This window comes from Molothrus aeneus, chromosome 14 (genome assembly GCF_037042795.1).
Source record: "Molothrus aeneus isolate 106 chromosome 14, BPBGC_Maene_1.0, whole genome shotgun sequence".
Lineage (NCBI taxonomy): Eukaryota > Metazoa > Chordata > Aves > Passeriformes > Icteridae > Molothrus > Molothrus aeneus.
This window is the reverse complement of record NC_089659.1, coordinates 1982630-2003265: the sequence shown is the minus strand read 5'-3', so window position 1 is coordinate 2003265 and position 20636 is coordinate 1982630. Positions and strand designations below refer to the sequence as shown.

The window sequence follows — 20636 nt, the reverse complement described above, 5'->3', positions numbered from 1 at the left end:
ATTATTCACAGCCGAATTAGAGCAGAGCACGGCCGTGACCGCACCGCGCTCCGAGCGCTCCCGTGACGGCTGCAAAACCCCAAAATCTGGGTTTTAGCAGCCGGCCAGGGGCAGCGCACAAAGCTAGGCCCAGGGACGGCTGTGAGGGGAGAGCTGAGAGGGGAGAGAGCCGTGAGGGGAGAGACCTATGAGGAGAGGGCTGTGAGGGGAGAGCCGTGAGGGGAGAGAGCCGTGAGGGGACGGCTGTGAGGGGCGAGCCGTGAGGGGAGGGCTATGAGGGGAGAGCCGTGAGGGGAGCGCTGTGAGGGGAGCGCTGAGGGGAGGGCTATGAGGGGAGAGCCGTGAGGGGAGCGCTGTGAGGGGAGAGCTGAGGGGAGGGCTATGAGGGGAGAGCCGTGAGGGGAGCGCTGTGAGGGGAAAGCCGTGAGGGGTGGTAGGCGCGGCCCGCTCGGGGCCGGGGCAGGAATGTCCCGCTGCCCTCGCCATTGGCTGCGGGCTGCCGGAGTCAGCTTTCACGGGGGCCGATCAAAAAGTTCCCCTCGGCTCTGCGAAGTCGCTGTCTGAGCAGAGGCAGCGGCTGCGGGAGGCCGGGCGCTCTCGCATTCCTCGGGAGAACGCCTGCAGTGGGATGAGAGCGCTCCTGGCTGCCGGCAGAGCCGGGCGAGGACGGGCGCCGCGGAGCCGCGCTCCTGCTTTTCTCCCGCAGCCCGAGCCGAGCAGCCATCCCTTCTGGCATGCTCCTCATCCCTGAGGACACGATGTCTCAGTACTCCACCAACTTCCTGCTGCTGCCCATCCCGGAGTACCCCGCGCTGGACTGCGCGCCCAACAAAATCATCAAGCTGGTGGTGCTGGGCGGCAGCGGCGTGGGCAAGACAGGTAAGGACAGGTGTGTGCCCCGCTTTTCCTTCTCTGCTCCTTCGCTGCCGCACACACCCAAACTAGCGACATGAATCGCAGCTTAACTATTTCAATTTGCTTTTATTTTCTTTCTTTTTTTTTATTTTTTAAAGAAAAGGCACAGGAGAATTTTTGAGATTTGCTGTAGATGCGTGAGAAGCCAACATGAGCCAGCAGCGAGTTCTGTACTCACAAATGCTCCTAGCTGCTCTTGTGCAAATTATTTAACTGTAGCTAAATTTCTGCACGCCAAAAGGTGGCTTTTATCCTCCTGCTGTAAGTGTTTTATGCTCTGCAGACAAATCACAGCATACAAGATGTGCCTTTATTATTCTCCACAGGAGAGGGGAAGAAAAGAGGGTAAAGAGAGCATTGTTGAATATCTGGTCCATGATTTCAGGAATTATGAAAAGCAGATTGATTTATTACATCTGTGGTTCCACGGGATTCAGCAAAATGTTTGTTTTGGCTTTGAAGCAGCCACATCTTCCTATTATTTTTAAATAGTTTCTTAAAGACAGCTGCACAGGCAGTTTCATTTAAGGGTGCTAAAGGATGACCCAGTATGACTGTGAGAAAAATTATTGCTTGAAATTAAATCCATTATAAAATAATGTTGCTTGCAGAATAAGACATTTTATTTAACTCTTAAGTGGTGTTGCAAGTTACTAGGAATCTACTGAGATCAAAGCAGCACAGGAATATAAGTTACTGTTGCCATGATGGGATTTAAATGTTTTATGCAGAAAAAGGAAAATGTTCTTATCAAAGAGTTTAGGAAAGCAGCTCAGGTTAAGGTGAATAAGGAGCCAGGATGCTCCAGCATGACCCAAGGGTGCAGAGCACATGGGGTTTGTTTGCTGGGTGTGATTAGATATCACTAATGGGTTTTGTGAGAGGTTTTAAGGCTGGAAAGAACCATTCCATCCATCAGCCTCACTTCTTGCATGACAGAAAATGCTTAAATTTGGATTAGCTGCAGTCTACTGGCCTGTTACTCTTCTCCTAAATTATCTCAGACCAAAGGGCAGATTGTTTTACCTGCAAGCATAGGGAAACAACGTCCCTGAATCCCAGGGCTCATTTCCAACACAAGCTGTGAAAAACTCTGGGCTGGGTACCCCAGGCTGGCCCCAGATCTTTGTCTGTGAGAGCTGAGAGCAGCACTTGCAGAGCAAGCTGTGAGCAATGCAGAGATGAAGGTGGTTGCAAGTGAGATCCGTCCTGCAGGAGGATGCCACAGGAGCTGTGCAGGAGGCCTCAGGGCTCTCTCTCACTAAGGACCCACCTTTCTGTCCTTGTTTTGCAGCCCTGGTCGTGCGCTTCCTCACAAAGAGATTTATTGGGGACTACGAAGCCAACACCGGTGAGTTCTGCTCTCCCCAGCAGCACTGCAGGGACTGGGGAAGAAATCCTCTCTGCTTTGTGACTGCTGCACGTTACAGGGAAGCCAAGTGCTGTTAGATGGCCATAAGGTGCATATTTTCAGTTAATAGCCTCGAGCTATGAAAGCAATAAATCAAAGGCTCTTTATTTATGATCCTTTCAGCTGGTTTTTTTTTTTTCCCCAAGCTGATGGAAAAGGATCAGAGTAAAAGGTGTGCTTGGGGACATACCTATAGTGAAACACAGGCTCAAGGAACAGCCTACACATTAACTAAAGCATGGAAACCCAATGCTGCTCCCCCTGCAACCCCAGGGAAGGCAGAGGAATTCTGAGGAGTGTAAATGCAGTTCAGAACCTTTTCTGTGCATTCCCCTTATTTCAGGGGCTATTATAACCAGGCAAACCTTGAAATTGAAACCTTCTCTCCACAAGACAGGCAAAGCAACCATTCATTCCTTGTTTAATCCAGAGGGTGTGTTCATGTGAACTGTTCCAGGCAAACACTGACTGATTTGGCCAGGGTTGTAGGATGGATCCATGTACCCTCTATGCTCACCCCATACATTGGCCACCTCACAGTTTTGGGGTGAAATTGGACAGAATTCAGAAAATGCTTCACTTTGGAGATGCTTGCTGAGCTCAGGATGAGGAGGGAGCAGCACAAGACACCTTTGATCTGAGGAAATGCACTCTGAAAGCTCCTCCTTCCAGCTCCCCCTCCCTGACCCTGGTTAACCCTGATGCTTGGCTGCACTTTTGCTCCTTTTCTTCTGTCACCTCTTCTCTGGGAGGTTGTACATCAAGTGGGAGCTGGGAGCTGTGCAGTGATTGCTGCCAGAGCAGTGCTGGGAGCCACATGCTTTTCCCATTAAGCTCCCAGGCCCATGGCCATGCTGCAGGAGAGGTGAATATTCCAGCAATAAGGAACAGGTGGCAGTGACTGCCCTTGGGATCACTCAGCCCTGCTTGTCCTTGTGCCAGGCATCACTGGGCAGAGCAGGGGCAGTGCCAGTGCCTGGCAGCTCCTGCTCTTTGTTCTGCAGGGAGGGCATCATGGAATGGCAACGTGGGGCTGTCTGGTCTTGGTGCAGGGGTGCAGTGCCTTCTCATCAAACCACCTTGACAGCTTTAAACCAGGGCTGGTTTTAAATACAAACCAAACCCCACCAGGGCTGGATCCCCTCACAGTGTTAAACCACAACATGATAATGTGGGATTCAGTGATGAATTTCCTTGTGCTGAAAATGCTCTGTGAGCTCAGGCTCTTTTCCACTGGAATAAAATCACTTGTTTTCTTGAAACAAAGCTGAATTTCAGAAGTGAGGGCATTACTGTCACTAGCTGGGCTCCCTGTTAATGTGAATTCCTTGCTCTCCAGTGGGTGGATTTCTCCACATCTGACATTGTTCTGGAGGCAGCAGTGACAATTGTGCTGGGGCAGGACAGAAGGGCTGTACACAGCAGCTGTGGATTAGCATTTCCTCACAGCCCCACGTGACTTGGGTTAAGTTCTAAAGGAAAATGATGATGACAGCCACCTCTGAACCACAGAGAATTCACAAGATCAAGACTTAAATTTTCATTGTCGTTTACCTCAGCTGCAGCAACAAAATAAAGTTCAAGCCCAAGATAGCAGTGGTTAGACCAGAGCTAGATCAGGCCTAGCTGGGTAGAACTGGCACTTGGCTGTGAATATGTGTCCTCCAGATTAACCAAAGTCAGGTTTAAAGTGTCCAGGCTTTGGGGATTTCAACCAAGCTCTAAATCACACAAACCCCAAAGAGCACCTGGGGGATTTGTACACCATCCCTCATTCTGTGTCCAAAACTGAAACACTTTCCTTTTTAAAGGCATTCAGAAAAATCCAGCAGGAAACACTCACTCCTTTCACCAACCCCACCTGGATGTCTTCATTTGTGATTATAAAAGTGACCTGCAATTCTATTTAAAGCTGACAGTATGGACTGGAAACCTGAGTGGGATTTATGTGCCCACTTTGAGTGTGTGACTCAATCCTGAGTGACCCTTCCCAGCCCCCAGGCTGGCTGTGCCTCCAGGACATGTCCCCACACAGCAAACACAGCCCCACTGCTGAGCAAACAGCCACACAAACACTCCAGGCCAGGCACTTTCCTACAGGCAGCTCCACATCCTAAACCTCAAAGCTCTGGATTTCACCAGTCCCATTTTACCTTTCCTTTATGATTTTGGTTCCCTGGTACAGTCCCTGACTGACATCTTCCTTCTCCCCCAGGTGCTTTGTATTCCAGGAAGTTCACCATAGATGGGGAGCAGATCTCTCTACAGGTGCAGGACACTCCCTTTGTCTCATTGGAGGTAAAACAACTGCTCTGTGCTCTTCAACACACTTCTGTCTTATGTTTATTGCCAGCACTTCCATCTGTGATTAACTCTGCTTAGCAGCAGGAAAATACCTGGGCTCAAACCCAAGACTAATCAAGGTACCTTAAACTCCACCAAAATGAGCTCTTGAAGGTGTTAAATCAGGCTCCTTCAGGAGTAAGCCAAAATTAAAACAATTTTATTTCCAACACATTACTAAACAGCAGTAACATCACAATCTGGTTCCCTCCTGCCAACAGCTTGATTGTTTTATTTTCTGTCAAGTGGTTTCTGTCCCTGCATGGCAGGAAACTCACCTGCCCAGAGGCCCAGCTGCCTCAGCTTGGACCTTCCTCTCCACCCAAAGTCCCTCAGATTTAGAGAAATCTTTCTTTCCAAGGGGCCAGGCTTCACAGCAGCTGCCATTTCCAGCTGTGGTGCTTTGCCCTGCTTTCCTTACCCTGGTTTTAAATGTAATTAATTCCTTTTTTTTTTAAGGTGTTAGCATTTATCACACTCCTTTTTCTGTCAGTGTTCTAGACAGTTGGACTCAATGATATTAATGACCTTTTCCAATCTTAATGATTCTATAATTCTATTGTGATATTAAAGACCTTTTCCAATCTTAATGATTTGATGATTCTATTATATTCTAGATTTAAATTTCTACCAGGAACCTCTTTCTAGGAATACTTTTCCAAGCAGGATTTATGCTGTATCTCCTTAAAAATCTGCTTCATATGCAGAACAAGAGGATGAAAACAGTGTCAAAGCAACTGGAAATGTAGTGAAATTTGGGGTTACATGAATGGTGGAAGTCTCCTGGGTAATAATTCCTACAGAGCAGCAGAGATTTCATGATAAAATCAGGTATTCTCATTGCACCACCAAGCTTAAACTTCTAGATGTGCCCTTAAGCTCAGACTAGACTTAGATTTGGCCAATATGTGTTGGGATGGGAGCACCACCTCTCTCCTCATGTACCAGGCTGCCCTGCACAGCTCTGCAGCCTTGTTTGACCTGCACAGAGCCACCTGTGCATCTCTGTGCCACGGGACTCTTCCTCCCTGAATTCCCAGAAGGGAATAAGCAAAGTTCCAATTTCCAAAGTTTCATTTCCAGCTTCTCTGACTGGAAGTGGGTTGAAGGGGAAAGCTTTGATGCAATCCCACTCTGTGCTGTGCAGGGTGCACGGAGCAGAGGGCAGGAGCCCTCATCTGCTCTGCACACTCAGAAGCAAACAAAAGCTGCAGTGCAAGCTCTCCAAATATTCAAGTGGCATTTACCAGCACAAAGGCCTTGCCAGCTTGCCCTGCAGAGAGGAGCTGGGGGGTGACTGGGCACCACTGGGATTGCCTGAGAAACACTAAACAAAGGGAATCCCCTCTCTCTTCTGTCCCATGGAATAATTTAACTCCTGTTTTCAGATCACACAGATGCTATTTTCCTGTTTAAATTAAAGCTGTGCCCTACAGTTCAGTGACACCAGAGCTGCACAAAATTTAGTCAAGCCTGCAGCTGAGGTTGCTTAGTCAGAAATGATTTTAAATTAGTTAGGAAGGAGTTTCATTTTCTTTGTCCCAGTCCAAGGTCTGTGCTGTTCCAAGATCTCCCACAGACACTCTTATCTCCCCCTGTGTCTGTTTGCCTCAAATGATAAATCTGCAATAATTGAGGAGACTGTGACAGAACAGGTTAAGACTGAGAAAAGGCTGGATTTTTTAATTAAAATTCTTAAGGAAGAGAGTTTCCTGCACTCTGCAGGCTGAGTACAGTGTTCCAGGAGGAAATCATGTGGAAACCCTCAGGATTCAAGCCCCCAGAAATGTGAAATTGTAAGAGAGAAACAGAAGCAGATGAGTGGTTTTGTTGGGTGATTCATTGCTGCTTGGCCTATACACTGCAAAAGCCTGTGTGTTTCATAATTCATTCTGGAGCAGGGATTTCCATTTAAAAAGTAGCCCATTAACCTTTGATTTCCTGAATAAAGCATTCCACTTGGGATTATCCATCCATCCATCCATCCATCCATCCCACTGCTGGGTGGGCCTAGCTGGAGTGAGGGAGAATTTCTGCTCTTAGGGCTCTCTGAATGTGCACCTTCTCCAAACCCATTTGCAAAGCTTGCCAGTGCAATTAGTTCCTTTTTTTTTTTTTTTTTTGGCCATGAAAGGGTTTTGCTGGTGAAAAGAGGCTTCCAGGACATGGAGAGTGGCTAATTATCCCCAGACTGGCTACAACCCAGACCCCAGCAGTGCAAATTGCCCTTCTTCCCACAGCCTGCCCAGCCTGGCTGGAGTTCACTCTCATGAACCTTCCCAACAAGGCTGCTGGGAGGATCCCTGTGCATCATTCTGCTTTGGGGAGTGAGGGGTTTGTGGAGGAGGGATAAGGGCAGCTGGTAACCAAAGTCACTGCTCACAGGACTGAGCTGGGAGCTGGCAAGGACAAAGAACCTCAAGGTGTGATGAGCCAGTGTCTCTGAGGGCAATAATGAAATATTTACAGAGGGCCCTTGGCTGGCAGAACTCCTGGGGAAAGCTTTGAGCCTAATTTACACTCTGACCCTTCAGAAATTCTGCTTCCTCCCCCTCACAGAAGAGCTTGTCAGTGGTTCTTCTTTTACTGTCTGATCTACCAGGAGAAAACTGATCAGTTTTACTCATTCTTTGCTACCTCTGCTCTCTGAAGTTAGGCTTTGTCATTCATGTTTAGGTCTGAATAAAAGTGATCTGTTTGGGGACAGTGCTGAGCACTAACTTCTGTTAGAATGAATGTCAATGGCAGATATGAATTCTGTAGATTAGTAGATAATGGAATGTGTTTTCTATTAGTCTTACTGAAGTTGATGAAAATTTCTTGGATAGAATTTAGCAACAATAATAAAAAATTGAGCTCTGTATTTGTGATGTTGAACTCCCCTTAAAATACACAATTTCTACCAGCTTCATGAAGAGCTGTACACAGAATATGCTTGTTATATAAAATATAAATAAAGGATATTAAAAAAGGATAGGATAAAGGATATTAAAAAAATTACAACACACAGAAATGTAATATTGACAGGAGTGACAGCTCTTCCAAAGCAAGCAGGCTGCAGCAGGGATCTCCCTCTCTGGCTGGGCTATCCCTGTCCCAGCAGGGTAACAAAGAGGAGAGGATTAGCTGGAAATAGCTTCATCCTGACAAGTGAGCTGATCTCTTTCCAAGCCCACAGTGCTGTACTCAGCTTTGTAGTCCCAGAGCTGGTGTTGTTGGGGCTCTAAATAGGAGGGGTGATAGTCTCAAAAATGTGTAACCAGAAAAAAAATTATATAAACCCATCACTGCTCCACAAATTACCAATGAGATTTCAGCTGATTTTCAGTTCCAGTCATTGGTTCTTGGTAACCAATTAGGTTTTTTTCAAAAGAACTTTGCCTCTTACTATCTGGAGACCTGCAAGGCAGGAAAACCTGGCAGGGTTCACCAAACAGAGTTAGTGAGAGCCTCTGTCCATGGAGACATTGAGTAAAGAATTGGGAAAAGCCCTAAAAGTCACATGGGGGGACAGCTGTTCACTTGTCATGCTGTGACAAACCTGGTGGATTTTTAGTGCTCTCACTGTGCCTATCACAGTTTTTTTCCACAATAAGAGAGTGAGGTTCTGACTGCTTGGGTAGAAGAGAATTCAGAGCTAACTTTTCAAAGCAGTATTTTGGCTTTTCTCTTCAACCAATTTGCTCTGACCCCTCTCCACTTCACATTACTTCTTTCCTGTAGTATGGGATGAGAGAATCATGGAATCAGTGAGGCTGGAAAAGGAGGAATGAGTCCAACCCATGACTGATCCCCACCCTGCACTGAATGCCACTTCCAGTCATTCCTTGGACACCTCCAGAGATGGGGACTCCAAACCTCCCCGGGCAGCCCCTGCCAATGCCTGACCACCCTTTCCATGGAGAAACTCCCCCTGATGTCCACCCTAGACTCCCCTGGTGCAGCTGGAGGTGTTTCCTCTTGTCCTGTCCCTGGGAGCAGAGCCCTGGGAGCAGAGCCACTGTAACCAGGTATGGATGCAACAGCCTGGTCAGAGAGTGAGAAAATGGGGTTTGTTTTGCCAGAGTGCACTTGTGAGTCTCCTTAGCGAGTTGTAGCAATGATGGTAACTTGTTAGTATAAACAACCTGCAGGTGGTGTTTTCCTCCTCTGTTTTTCTGTTCTTCTCAAGGACTGTTTGTGAGAAAGATGTTTTTGTTAGTTAGATTTGACACATTCTACTTGATTGGCTATCTATAAAAGAGAGGATTTTTTGTATTAAATGCTCTTCTCCTGCAAACCAGCCTTTGAGTGAATTTGTGTCATTTCTGGCTCAACAGTGACCACCAGGTCACCCCAGAATCTCCTTTTCTCTGTTGTCATCTTATCACAGGGGTTCCATACTGTTGTCTCCTTATCACAAAAGTTTCACACCTTCTTGGTGTTTCTCATGGGCAGCCTCTCAGAGCACTGACTCTTGCTTCTTCACAAAGCAGCCAAGTGACCCCAGGTCCCTTCTCAACACCACCCCACTCTTCTATAGCATCTTCTTCTCACTGGTTACAGCTGGGGCCTGTTAAAGTCAGGCCTGCTCCTAATCTTTGATCATTGGCCCACTCAACACTCAACCAAAGCATTTACTGGTCCCAGTATAGGCAATAGAAAAGACACCACTGGCGCGATAGAGACTGCGTACCGTTAGGGAAAGGTGAAATAATAATGAATAAACTGAGCTATAAACAGCAAAGATCAGCCCTTGTGCCTTTTGCATCATGGTCTAGCAAGAAAAACCAAGCAAAAGGAATTTAAGTTTGCTATCCTGAAACCCACCTACTTACAAGCAGCTGTTACTGAGCGAACCCGTCTCTGTGGCAGAAGAGTGGGATGGCTTGGGCAACTCCTTAGGGGTGAGATTACTTTCTACGCTATCTTTATTTTCTTAGATTCTATCCCCCTACATTTCTCCAGGCTGGACAAGCCAGCACAGTGCTGCCAACACCAGGAATTTCCCTGGTACCTCCAGAGAGGTTTCAGGGAAAACAGGCCCATGCTCAAGTCCAGCTCAGTCTGGGGCTGATTCCTGATGTGCACATCCCGTGTTGCTGTTTTGCAGGATGACACGGACAGCATCTGCTGCCAGGAGCAGATAAACCGCTCCATCTACTGGGCCGACGGCTTCGTCTTCGTGTTCTCCATCACCGACTACGAGAGCTTCCGCCTGCTGCGCCCGCTGCACCAGCACATCCGCAGGATCCACCCCAACGCCAACATCCCCCTGCTGCTCATGGCCAACAAGGGCGACCTGCTGAGGGCCAGGCAGGTGTCCTCCAAGGAGGGGCTGCAGCTGGCCACCGAGCTGGGCGGCACCTACTGCGAGGTGTCGGCGCGGGAGAGCTGCGAGGACGTGCACGAGGCCTTCCAGCAGCTGTGCCAGGAGCTCAGCAGGAGCAGCAGCAGCTGCAACGGGGAGAAGAGGAGAGGTCTCCACCTGGTGAGGCCCAAGTCGCCCAACATGCAGGACTTGAAGAGGCGTTTGAAGCAGGCTCTGACTTCCAAAGGCAAATCTGCCACCGCGCTTTGATGTGTCGTGTTCTGGAGCCCTGGGTAAAAGGGCAACAAGCTGGGGAAAAGGGGCATCAGTTCAGCCATCAGGTTGTGTGAGAGACTCGGTCCTGTGAGAGACTATTTCCTTTGGTCTTCACATCTTCCTCAAAAAGCCCCTGCTCGTTCAGCAGAATTTGCTCTCTGGGACAAGGATTTCAAAACTGTGGTTTAAAAAAGAGATTGTCCCAAATTCATTCTATCTTTTTATTTCTTTTTGGAAAGGGGTGCAGTCAAATATCTTGAGTTTTGTTAATGAGAATAATGAAATCCTACTTTTAAGAGATGTGACTTCTCTTGGGGATGGTTGTGTTCCCAAACACAGGCAGTGAACTACAGCAGGGCATGAGGAGAGTGATGGGAGCTGTACTGAGCAAGAAAAATGGAGCAGATCTGCTTCAGTGCAAGAGTGGAAAATAAATGAATTAATTCATTTAAATGAAGAGCATAAATAGTGAAACGTATTAATTGAAAGAAAGAGTTCTGAGCAATGGGGAGAGATTTGTTCATATGCAAACTTAAGCCTTACAGTGTCTCTTTAAAGGGAGATTTTTTTAAGAATCACTATTTTTTCATATTATTTTTGTTTAAAAGCACAGTGACTGCTTTTGAAAGTGATTATTTGGGCAAAATTTGGGGCAGCATTCTGTATATACCAATGTCACAATGTCCAGTAGTTTCTCCATGGCATTTCTCATTTTTCTGAAAGTTTCTTACATGGCAAAAGGGAAAAATAGATCAGAGTGGTTTAAAACCTGCCAAAAATGGGCTTCACTGATCAAGAGCAAGGAGGTCACCTAAAACTCTTAATTTTTCTTTTCCCCAAACTAGTTAGACTTCAAGTTCAAAACATTTTTAAAGAAACAAAGCCTTCACATGAAACATATTTACTTTTTAAAGAAGAAAAGGTTTTATGATGCCTGAAATTTTTGGCTTTGGGAAGTCATTATTTTGTTGTTTGAGTGTTTGTTGTTAAAGCCAGGCTTCCCTGAACAGCTCCCAGAACCTCCCAGCCTGTCAGGACAAATCCCAGTGGCAACAGTGGTTGTGCCTCAGCACGTCCAAGGATTTGGGGCTGCATCCCATGAACTGATTTATGGAAGCAACAACAGCACAGGGAGCTCCCAGCACTCTGTGCTCAGTGAGATGGGCAGCAGTGGGCTTGGACCATGTAAAATTCATGATGCTCCAACCTCTTCTTCAAAGAGAGCAGATGAGCAATTCAAGGACCATGAAATGAAGTCAAGCTCAGTGATTTATACTCAGGGACACTGGAGGGAAACCCGAGTTTGATGGATATGGAAAAACACTCCCAGCTGCAGTTTCATCTGGCAAGACTGAGCTAAATCAACCTTTCCTCATTAGGAGCAGCAAAAATGGAAATGGAGTCTGATGAGTATTTGTACAGCTCAGGGCTTTAAAATGTACTTTGTATTTTTAATTTCCCTATATTAGACAGCTCTAGCCATGATTTTATCACCTGGATTTGCCTTATCTCCAGTTCACTTTCTGTTTTATTTATTGTTTTCCACAGCTGCTCATCTGAGAATGTCTTGTGTTCTGATTCATTTAAGAGTCTTTCATTCCCACAAATGCTCTGCACCTGGTTTTAAATTCAGTTTCAAGTGGTATTAGGAGGGGAAAAGTTGGATCATCCAAAAAGGGACTCAAATTATATCAGGGAATTTTTACTTTGGCTTATGCTTAATTAAAAATTTGGTGTTTGAGCAGTGTCATTAATCATCCCTGGCACTCTGGTATTTATGGCATGGAATTTCAATATTTTAAATTAATAATAGCACAGCTCAAATATTGAATGTGAAATTCAATAACTCAAATATTGAATCTAGAGATTCAATGGCTCAAATATTGAGTCTAAAGATTCAATAACAAGAAATAGGACAGTTTGCAAGACACACAGAAATGGAAGTATTTTTGTGTTGGAAAAATGATCACCAATTTTGAATAGCAATTAACAATTTTGCCACTCCAGAACTGCATAACAAGGGCTAAATTTGCTGAAGACATTTTGCTGACATTGATTTGTTTGCAACTTCCTTCAGCTCAAATCCTTTCTAATTTGGGAAGAAATGTCACCAAAATTCATACCTGTCAATATTTTAGTTTCATTAGTGATTGATAAAAACCTGCAAGGTCTTCCCTGAGTAGTGAACAAAATGGTTTCTCTATGTGTCACATATTGAAATAATCCTTATTTACATTAAAATCTATTGGTTTTCCTTCTCACAACCTAAGACACCCTGCTTTGGAAATATTCCTTATGTAAGGAAATACTCCTCATGCAAATAAGTATTCCCACATTCCTGGGGGGGGGGGGAAATATCTACATTTTGGCTAAAGCCAAAAAAGATTGAAACATTTAAGTCTTCTCTTAGATACTAACATGTGGCAAACATTTATTCTGCTACAGAAACTTTAGTATTTCCTTTGTTCATTGACCAGGAGTACAAATACTGGTTTTAAGCCAGGACTAAGCATCTACAGAAGGCAGTAAAGCTCAGTATTTTTATTTGGGGTGCAGCACTTGAGCCCCAGGACACCTCACTGTGCCCCAAGAGGCAAGGCTGAAGGGCAGCACAAAAAGCAGGGAGAAAAGAATGCTATAGAATTAAGTGCCTAAAAATAATCCTGTACGAGATCAAAGTTTAGTCATGGAGAACCTGATCCTGAATTAGAAACTTCAGGCTGCCAGGGGAAAACTTGTATTCTACTGAAGGTTTCAAATTAACCCTCTAGAGAGAAAGTACCAAGTCAAGAGGGGAGAGGGAAAACAGAGACTTGAGAGTGTGGGATGATTTTTGGATATCAAGAAAAATTCTCCTCTCAGTTCTATTGATTTAGTCCAGATTAACTCTGCTGGAATCAATACCAACAGCAGTGAACTGTAGAATTCCTTCTTTCAATTTTTTTTTCCTCATCCCTCATCATTCTCCTGAGCATTTTAAATCTTTGTGCACCATCTGGTTTTCAAGATGGTTTTACAGCTGGGTTTACTTGGGCACAAAGCAGTTGAGTGATTTGCCCCAAGGTTACACAGCTGAGCAAGTACTTGAGAGGAACTCCAACCCTGTGTCCTTTGTAATTAATTCCCAACTCTCTACCACAGCTCTCAGCCCTTACACCTCCCTCCAGGGATGCACAAAGCACAGTGAGTTGTGTTGCACAGCAATGTAATTAAAGTTGGGAAAAGTCTCCTCAGTTCCACCTGTGCTGTGTGTTGAGCAAAGCCTCGGTGGCAGGCTGGCAGCTCACAGGACACCAGCCAGGCCTGGGAGGCACTGGAGATATTTGGTAATGGTTATTTCTGGGTTGTTCCTGGCAGCTGCATCTTGGCCACATCCCTTCATCTGAATTACTGTGCCCACAGGTCACAGAAAGCTGCCACCCACTTCAGCATCCCTGGGATAGAATCACCAAGGAGAAATAAAGGAATTGGCCCCATTTGCATAGGGATGGCTGAAATATTTACATCTGAACTCACATCTTGCTTCTGCATTCCTTTAAAACTCTGTTGTTGTTTGGATCCCACATTTACACCTGGAGCAGAGGACAAAACCAGAAAATCCAGGTCCTGATTTCAGGGAACTGCTCAGCCATTTGTATCCAGATTTGTATCCAGGTTACCTGGCTGCTCCCAGGCTTTGTGTCAGGTGTACAAATGAAGAAGGAACCATTTTCTGAGACATCAAAAGAAACTTGCTCTGTACCAGAAAAGAGTTGTCTAATTGTTTTCCAAGGCAAGCTGGGGGGCTGCCAGCTGATTGTTACTGCTGGATTTCCCTCTGCCCACTGGCAAAGCAGATTGGGGGTCAAAATCCCAGAGCTGTGTTTGCAGAGCCTGCCCACAGCCCCGAGGCAGCAGAGCACAATGAAATAGCTGCTAATATTTCATGTTCATGGGTTCTCAGAGCTCTGCTGAGCTCTGCCTGTCTCCTCTGGGGCTCACACAGGAAAGCCACGGAATTAAAGTTAAAATAGAATCTCCAGCTTCCCTTTAAAAGCTCAAAAGCAGGGACAATGGGCTAGAGAAGATGATCCAATCTATCACTAATGGAGACAAAGCAAGACTCTTCCTTTGATAATTTCTCACTGGCTCTGCCCTCCTTGCCCCTTCCCATTCATGCCTTTGTTCTCATTTCACTTAGCAAGCAACAACTTCTGCAATTCTTCTTCCTTTGCCTTAGAAACATACTTTTGGTGGCTAGTTTAAAATTTATTTCCAAATATTTGAACTCCAAGCACGGTTTATAACAAAAGAAGAGTGTCTACTTAGTCTTTTGACCTTATTTACCTAAAGCATTTTAAAGCACAGCTACAGCTCTGTGCTTTGAATTCCTGCCACTTCTCCCCAAGAGCTCTCACTGGCTTAGCCCAATATTTCCTCCCCTTGTTTTGTGCTTACAATGTTGGGCTTATTAATGTTGCAGAGTCATTGCTTACTTAAACCTGTTCAGTTCTTGAATTTTGCTGCTCTCTCTGAAATCCCTTCCGTTTAATCAGACAGATTCTCTTCTCTAAGCAGCTGTGCAACTGGAAAAGCAGCTCACAACAGCTGGTGGTTTTCTGCTCTGTCAGATTCTAGCCCATTATTGAAGATTTTGGAATAAACAGGAGCATGGAAAATGATGCACCAAAGGCACTTCTCGTCTCCCTTCATCTGTAGCTGGCGCAATAATTCTATCTGTCATGAAGTGGACAAAGTTCATCCTAAATGATAATGCTTTTTCCTCCAGATGGAAAAACACCAAATATGAAGCAGAGAGCTGAGCTGATAGACTGTAAACCCTGGGATCCAATTCATTCAGGAGCTGTCACACCAATCTTCTCTTCTTTAGAAGATACATTTTTTACATTTTCCCTCTTATCCAAAAGGGTTTCAGGACGGAGCCTCTGCATCTCATCACACAGACACTTCCATCCCCTCCAGCAGGTCAGGGGAAGCTGCACATTTTCCAGGGCTGATGGGTGGAACTCTGCATGTCTGTGCTGTTATGAGGGATGATTGTGGAGACTGTTCCTAAGGACGTTTTTCTTCTCCCTGGCCGGTGATGCAGAACACTCACAGTCAGTAACCGGTCATTTGGAGAACATACAAGGGGGGTTTGTGCTGAGTCTGGAGACACTCTGTACCTTCTCTGGTGGTTAGAAAGCTCACCAGATAAGCAGAAGTTGGGTTTTTTCTGAGGCTGCCTTTGAACTCTCACAGAGAGAGCTGAATTATTTCACTCTTGATTGTGATCCAGGTTTCCAGATGCTTGCAGAGGCCACCACTCTTTGCTGTTCTGCATTGTATTTCACTTCAAAACTCAGTATTTTCCTATGCCATGATGAATGTAACAGCCTATTCCCTTGATTCCCTGTTCTCAGTGATGGTCATGGCTTTGCATTTATTGAGGACCTGAACTCAAACTCCTGCTCTTCAGCAAAGGTGTTTCACCAGATTTCCCAGAGCAGCTGCAGCTGCCCCTGGATCCCTGGGAGTGTCCCAGGCCTGGCTGGACAGGGCTGGGAGCAGCCTGGGACAGTGGGAGCTGTCCCTGCCCAGGGCAGGGGGAGGGACTGGATGGGATTTAAGGTCTCTTCCAACCCAAACCTTTCCGTGACTCTGTGGTTTTGAATGAACAAGACTCTTCATTCTTTACCAGCAGGACAAGGCACACCCCAGCAGTGCTGGGACTGTCAGCAAAGAGCAGTGGGATCAGGGAATAAAAGAGGAATCCAAGATTTGAATTACTCTCCCGTCTGCCTTTGATTTTCCTTAAGCGAGCCTGAGCCTCCCTCAAGCTCTGGGAAAGGTGACAGGCTGGTGGTGCTGCTGGGCATGGAGGAGGTGATGGTGGCAATTCTGCCTCCACAGTCTGTGCTCCAATCCCCCCATCTGGGAATGGTGGCAGAGGTCAACACCTGTAGGAAGCTCCCAAACGTCCAAAGGAAGGTTACTGGGAGCTATCAGCTCTCTGAGGCTGAACCAAAATGTTCTTTGTGTGAGCTGTACATCTGGAGATGCTCTGCTGAAAAGGAAACCCAGAATCCAGGCCTGGGAGAGCCATGAGTGTTTCCCACTCACATCCTTGGGAGCAGTGGTGAAACTCCCACATCTTCATCACCTTCCAGACCATGTGGTTCCATCAGGCCAATATCAAAGTCACTTCTGCTCCTGAAGGGCTGCCATGGTGCTGCTGTTCCCAGTGCAAACACTGGGAATGGAGGTTGGAGTTGCCCTTCTCCTCCACCCTTTTACTGCCAAGACCACCTATGAAGTGCAGAACCCGAGAGTTAGCACCAGATACCAAATATATCTGACAAGTGTTCATCAGTCTGTGCTGGAGAGCAGGAGCTGGCTCTCAGGAGAGCCCTAATCTGCCAAAAGAGCAGCTTTTAAAGGCCAGAATACATATTTGTGTCAGGCCTGTGAAATGATACATTTTACATGTAAGTGCTTTTCTGTGGGAGTTATTTATTAGGCAGCTTTAAAGAAAGCAAGAAGTTTTGTTTCTAAATCCTGAATGCTAATCATTGTAAGTCCTCATTTTATCTGGTTTTGTAGCCTTAATTTTAGCCATTTGCACTTCTGAACCTCAAACTGTGGAATGAAGTGAAACACATGGAGCCAGAGGTTCATCTCTTTGTACATTTGGAAATGCACATTTTTACCACATTGCAAATACATCTCAGCACTGGAAAAATCAAAAATCTTGAGTAGGGCTGGGAGAATATGTTCAGTTTGCAAAGTCCAGACACTCCTGAATTCCAGTGCTGTGGCTTCTGGGAAGAGCCACTGGTAAGACAAGAACAGACATCTAAAAAACACCAATTCTCATCACTCACTTACACATGGTTTGCAAGGAGTTTGAAAGCCAAGGCATCCCAGGATGAGGGGAAAGGCTCTCAAAGGGTTAAATGCTTCCTGCCTTTAATCTAGAATCACGTAATGTGGAATGAATGTTTCAGCTCAAACTGTTTCCTCACTCTGACAGTTTCATGGTGTGAGGTCAAAGTGGGGGAGAGATGGGGAGAGGTGAGGGGGAGAATGGAGTGGTGAGCTGCTAAATCCAGAGAGACACATCCAGAGAAATGACAAAGATGGATTCTCCAGCAGCCTCAGCCCTTCTGGGACGGCTGTGGTGGAGCCATGGGTAAAGTGTGGGACTTTAGGGACTTCCTGCTCTGGGCTCCCTCTGCTTGTCCCTTGTGGTCCTGCTCAGCTCCGGGCACCGTTCCCACGCCACGTTGCAAAATGTGCCTCGAGTTTCTCACAGTGGCTGTGCCTGGACACAAAGTGCAGCTCCAGTCCTTCCTGCACCCTGCACATGCAGGAGATGGGATTCCTCTGGGGACACTGCTGGCTGTTATTTATTTTCCCTTCCTGTGTGGACCTTTCCTCTGCAACCGGGTCCGTTCCGTGCACCAAAGCGCTCAATCAGCGCAGAGAACTTCAATTTCAAGCAGATTTCAAATTCATTTGATTTTTTGGAACAACCATCACTTCTTACACCAAGAGTGGCCTGGTTTGATTTCATTTGCAGGCCCTCCTACAAGGACAAAACACTCAGTCATGGCTGTCTCCATGTCAAAATACATTTCTACAGATCAGTGCACCACGTTTGTCTTTCTCCTTGTAGTTTTTCACCTACTCTGGGGAAGAAGTTTTCATTTGGAGAATTATTGCATTTTTTGCCCATCAACATAAACTTCTAATCATTGATACAAGGATTGAAAGTAAAAGAAAACATAAACAATTACACAAACACTTAATTAAATGCATTACATGCCCTCCCTCTTAAGCCAAGCACAACAGTCTCAACCTCTCTGTTTACACCCTGGGTTACTCAGCCCACCCCAAATCCTTGTTTTTCCTCCTTAAACACATCTGAGCAAGGGCACCACGTGCTCCTTTGTGGGCTGATGTTTGGGCATGTGATGGGGTGTGACAGGAACATGGTCACCCCAGGGGTCACCTCTGCAGCCCCCAGCTGCACCCAGTGCCTGCTTGCACATCGGTGCAGTGACCCCGCAGTTGGTGCCCAATTCACTCCCCCAAGGAGCAAAGGTAAGGACACCCCCTCCCTCCCTCCCCAGCCCATGGCAGGAACACAGGGACGTTCAGTAGATCACCCTGCTGCTGAGAATAGTAAATTCTGCATCTTCCCACCAAATGATAACAAATGTCTGAAGGGAATCAGCTGACAAATCCTCTTGCTCAACACCACTCGTCCCTAAGCTGCATGAAAAAAACAAACTCCTTTCATGGCAGGAAATCCTCAGGCCAGTTTGTCACCAGGATTCAGACAGATTTAAATAACAAACCTGCTAACAGTGGATTTTGAGTGGTGAATGATACAGGCAGAAAAGCTGGACAGCAAGCATTTCTGAGGGCTGAGAGGTACAAATCCTATTTTTAAGATAGATATAGGTTCTAATGCTTTCAGGATAAAGATGCAGTCGGATTCTAGAACTCTTTTTAGGAGTGATTTAGGAAAAGATCAAACTCCTGCCCACAGCTCCAAACATTCTATTTCTAAAATGGGCCACAAAAATTCCCTAGGCCAGACCTGCCAGTTTTCAGCATCCAGCTTCAGCCTTCAAACAGAACTGGAAGATCCCAATTTAAATCTCTTTTTTAGTACTTCTCTGTGTATTTTGGAATGTCCTTTATGGGACACTAGCAGTTTCTCTGATCCCATGTCTTCACATTCCCTGTGTGTTGGGCATGTTTTCCTGCTGGTGCAGTGTAATCCAAGGGGCCAGGAGCACTGCAGAGTGCTTGTCTCAGCCCTGTGCTTCAGTTGAGTGAAATTAAAATGATTTTTTTCCTTCCTTTGCAAAGTGTTTTGAGATCTATTGATCAAAACCCCTGTGTGCAAGCCAGGTGTCAGAGTGGTTTTAATATTAAATTGCTGTTCCCTTGTGCAGGAGAAGAGCTGATGGTTTGTTATTAATAGGGCAGGAAGTGGGGATTAAACTTTGCTCTCTAATTACAAACAAAAGCTGTAAGAGCTCTGTAGCTTCTGGATAAACCTAGGAATGAGCAACTGTTTCTAAGGCAAGTGAATCCCAGAAGTAGAAACCCAGATTGATGTCTCACAGGGAGCTGAATTAAAACAAGGTTGGGTTGGCAGGCTGCCTCCTCTTCACCTTGTGCATATTCTCCAAGGGAGGCATCTGGAATAGAACTGCTCTGATGCAGGCTTTCCTGCTGCAAATGCTCTCTGCAGCCTGGGATTTTTGTTAACATGTGCCTAAGCCACATTTTTGAGTGGTGTAAATTGCCACAGCACCACGAGAGTTTTGGGGATCAAAAGAAATCCTGGCTTTTGTTAGCTGAGGGTTTAACCCAGACTGAAAATCATCCCTAGCAAAAGCCATCTCTGAGCTGGGGGGGCAGTTCCACCCTGCAGGTGGAGCAGGGCTCCCATCTCCCCAAGGCCAGGGTACAGCTGCAGGGAGAGCTGTGCAGGGCAGCCTTGGAATCGTCTGTGTCTCCATGAAATCACACGGAAAAAGTTTCCGAGCTGTATAAACAAAACTCTGCCTGTTCAGTGGCCTTGCTGATTTGCTTTAAACTCCTCGTGCATATTTTGCATTCACTTTCCAGGAATAGCCCAGGGAGATTCACCCTGGCCCAAGAATTCCTGGTGTCTTTGGGATATCCAATTCCCTTTTGTGCAGTGCCAGATGGCTCCAAGGGCTGTGGGAGCCCTGATCCACCTGTGGGCCCCGGGACTATCACATAACAAATCTGCTACTGCAGCAGCAGCCAAATGGATTATTTATAGGTGCATATAGGTTCTACATGGTACAGAAGGTCGTGGGGTCCTGCTGGTACATCCAGGGAGTGCAGCCACACCAGGCCCAGCCCTGCAAGCTGCAGAAAGCTGCATTCTGATGAACAATTCTGGCTGCTAACACAGCCCTGCTACCACCTGGAGCTGGTTTGGTCAGAATTCCCTGGGACTGGCTGCCCCACACTCCATTGTGTGATGTGGCCATGCCCTTGGAGCTGCACAGCTGGGAATTGGTTCTGGAGAGGCTGCACACTCACCAGCAACAATGCAAGGGGATTTTTCTCTAAGTGCTCCTAATTAACAAAGCACAACCCATGTAATCATCCAGCCCTGCACAACATCAATGGAAAAATACACAGACAAAGAATTACCTCCCCACTGCTTTTGAATGGCACAATAAAGTAAATAATCTGACCACAAGAATTCAGGGAGCAAAACAAAGCCTGAACCCAGCAGCAGCAGCAACCTCTCCCTGCCTTTAAAGCTGAAGCAGTGTTTAAAAGATGCTCTCTGCCATGAGCAGCTTTCCAAGTGCTGCACACTTGTTGTGCCACGAGCTGGAGATGTGGCAGTGGCCTGGG

General features: G+C 46.2%; 1 protein-coding gene across 1 annotated transcript; it reads left to right on the top strand.

The window, feature by feature from the left end:
* The first annotated feature begins 603 nt into the window (after window positions 1-603).
* Window positions 604-12499, top strand: LOC136562608 (ras-like protein family member 11A-like). The gene is made up of 4 exons (XM_066559539.1): window positions 604-879; window positions 2210-2266; window positions 4542-4624; window positions 9762-12499. Exons 1-4 carry the CDS (start codon window positions 735-737, stop codon window positions 10227-10229), a joined length of 753 nt encoding a protein of 250 aa, XP_066415636.1. The 5' UTR covers window positions 604-734; the 3' UTR covers window positions 10230-12499.
* Window positions 12500-20636: the final 8137 nt, after the last annotated feature.

What these genes read in the sequence shown, in the direction of transcription:
- LOC136562608 (XM_066559539.1), top strand. Translation starts at nt 735, where the DNA reads ATGCTCCTCATCCCTGAGGACACGATGTCTCAGTACTCCACCAACTTC. An exon ending in GGACTACGAAGCCAACACCG is followed by an intron (nt 2,267 to 4,541) that starts GTGAGTTCTGCT and finishes CTTCTCCCCCAG; the next exon opens with GTGCTTTGTATTCCAGGAAG. An exon ending in CTCCCTTTGTCTCATTGGAG is followed by an intron (nt 4,625 to 9,761) that starts GTAAAACAACTG and finishes GCTGTTTTGCAG; the next exon opens with GATGACACGGACAGCATCTG.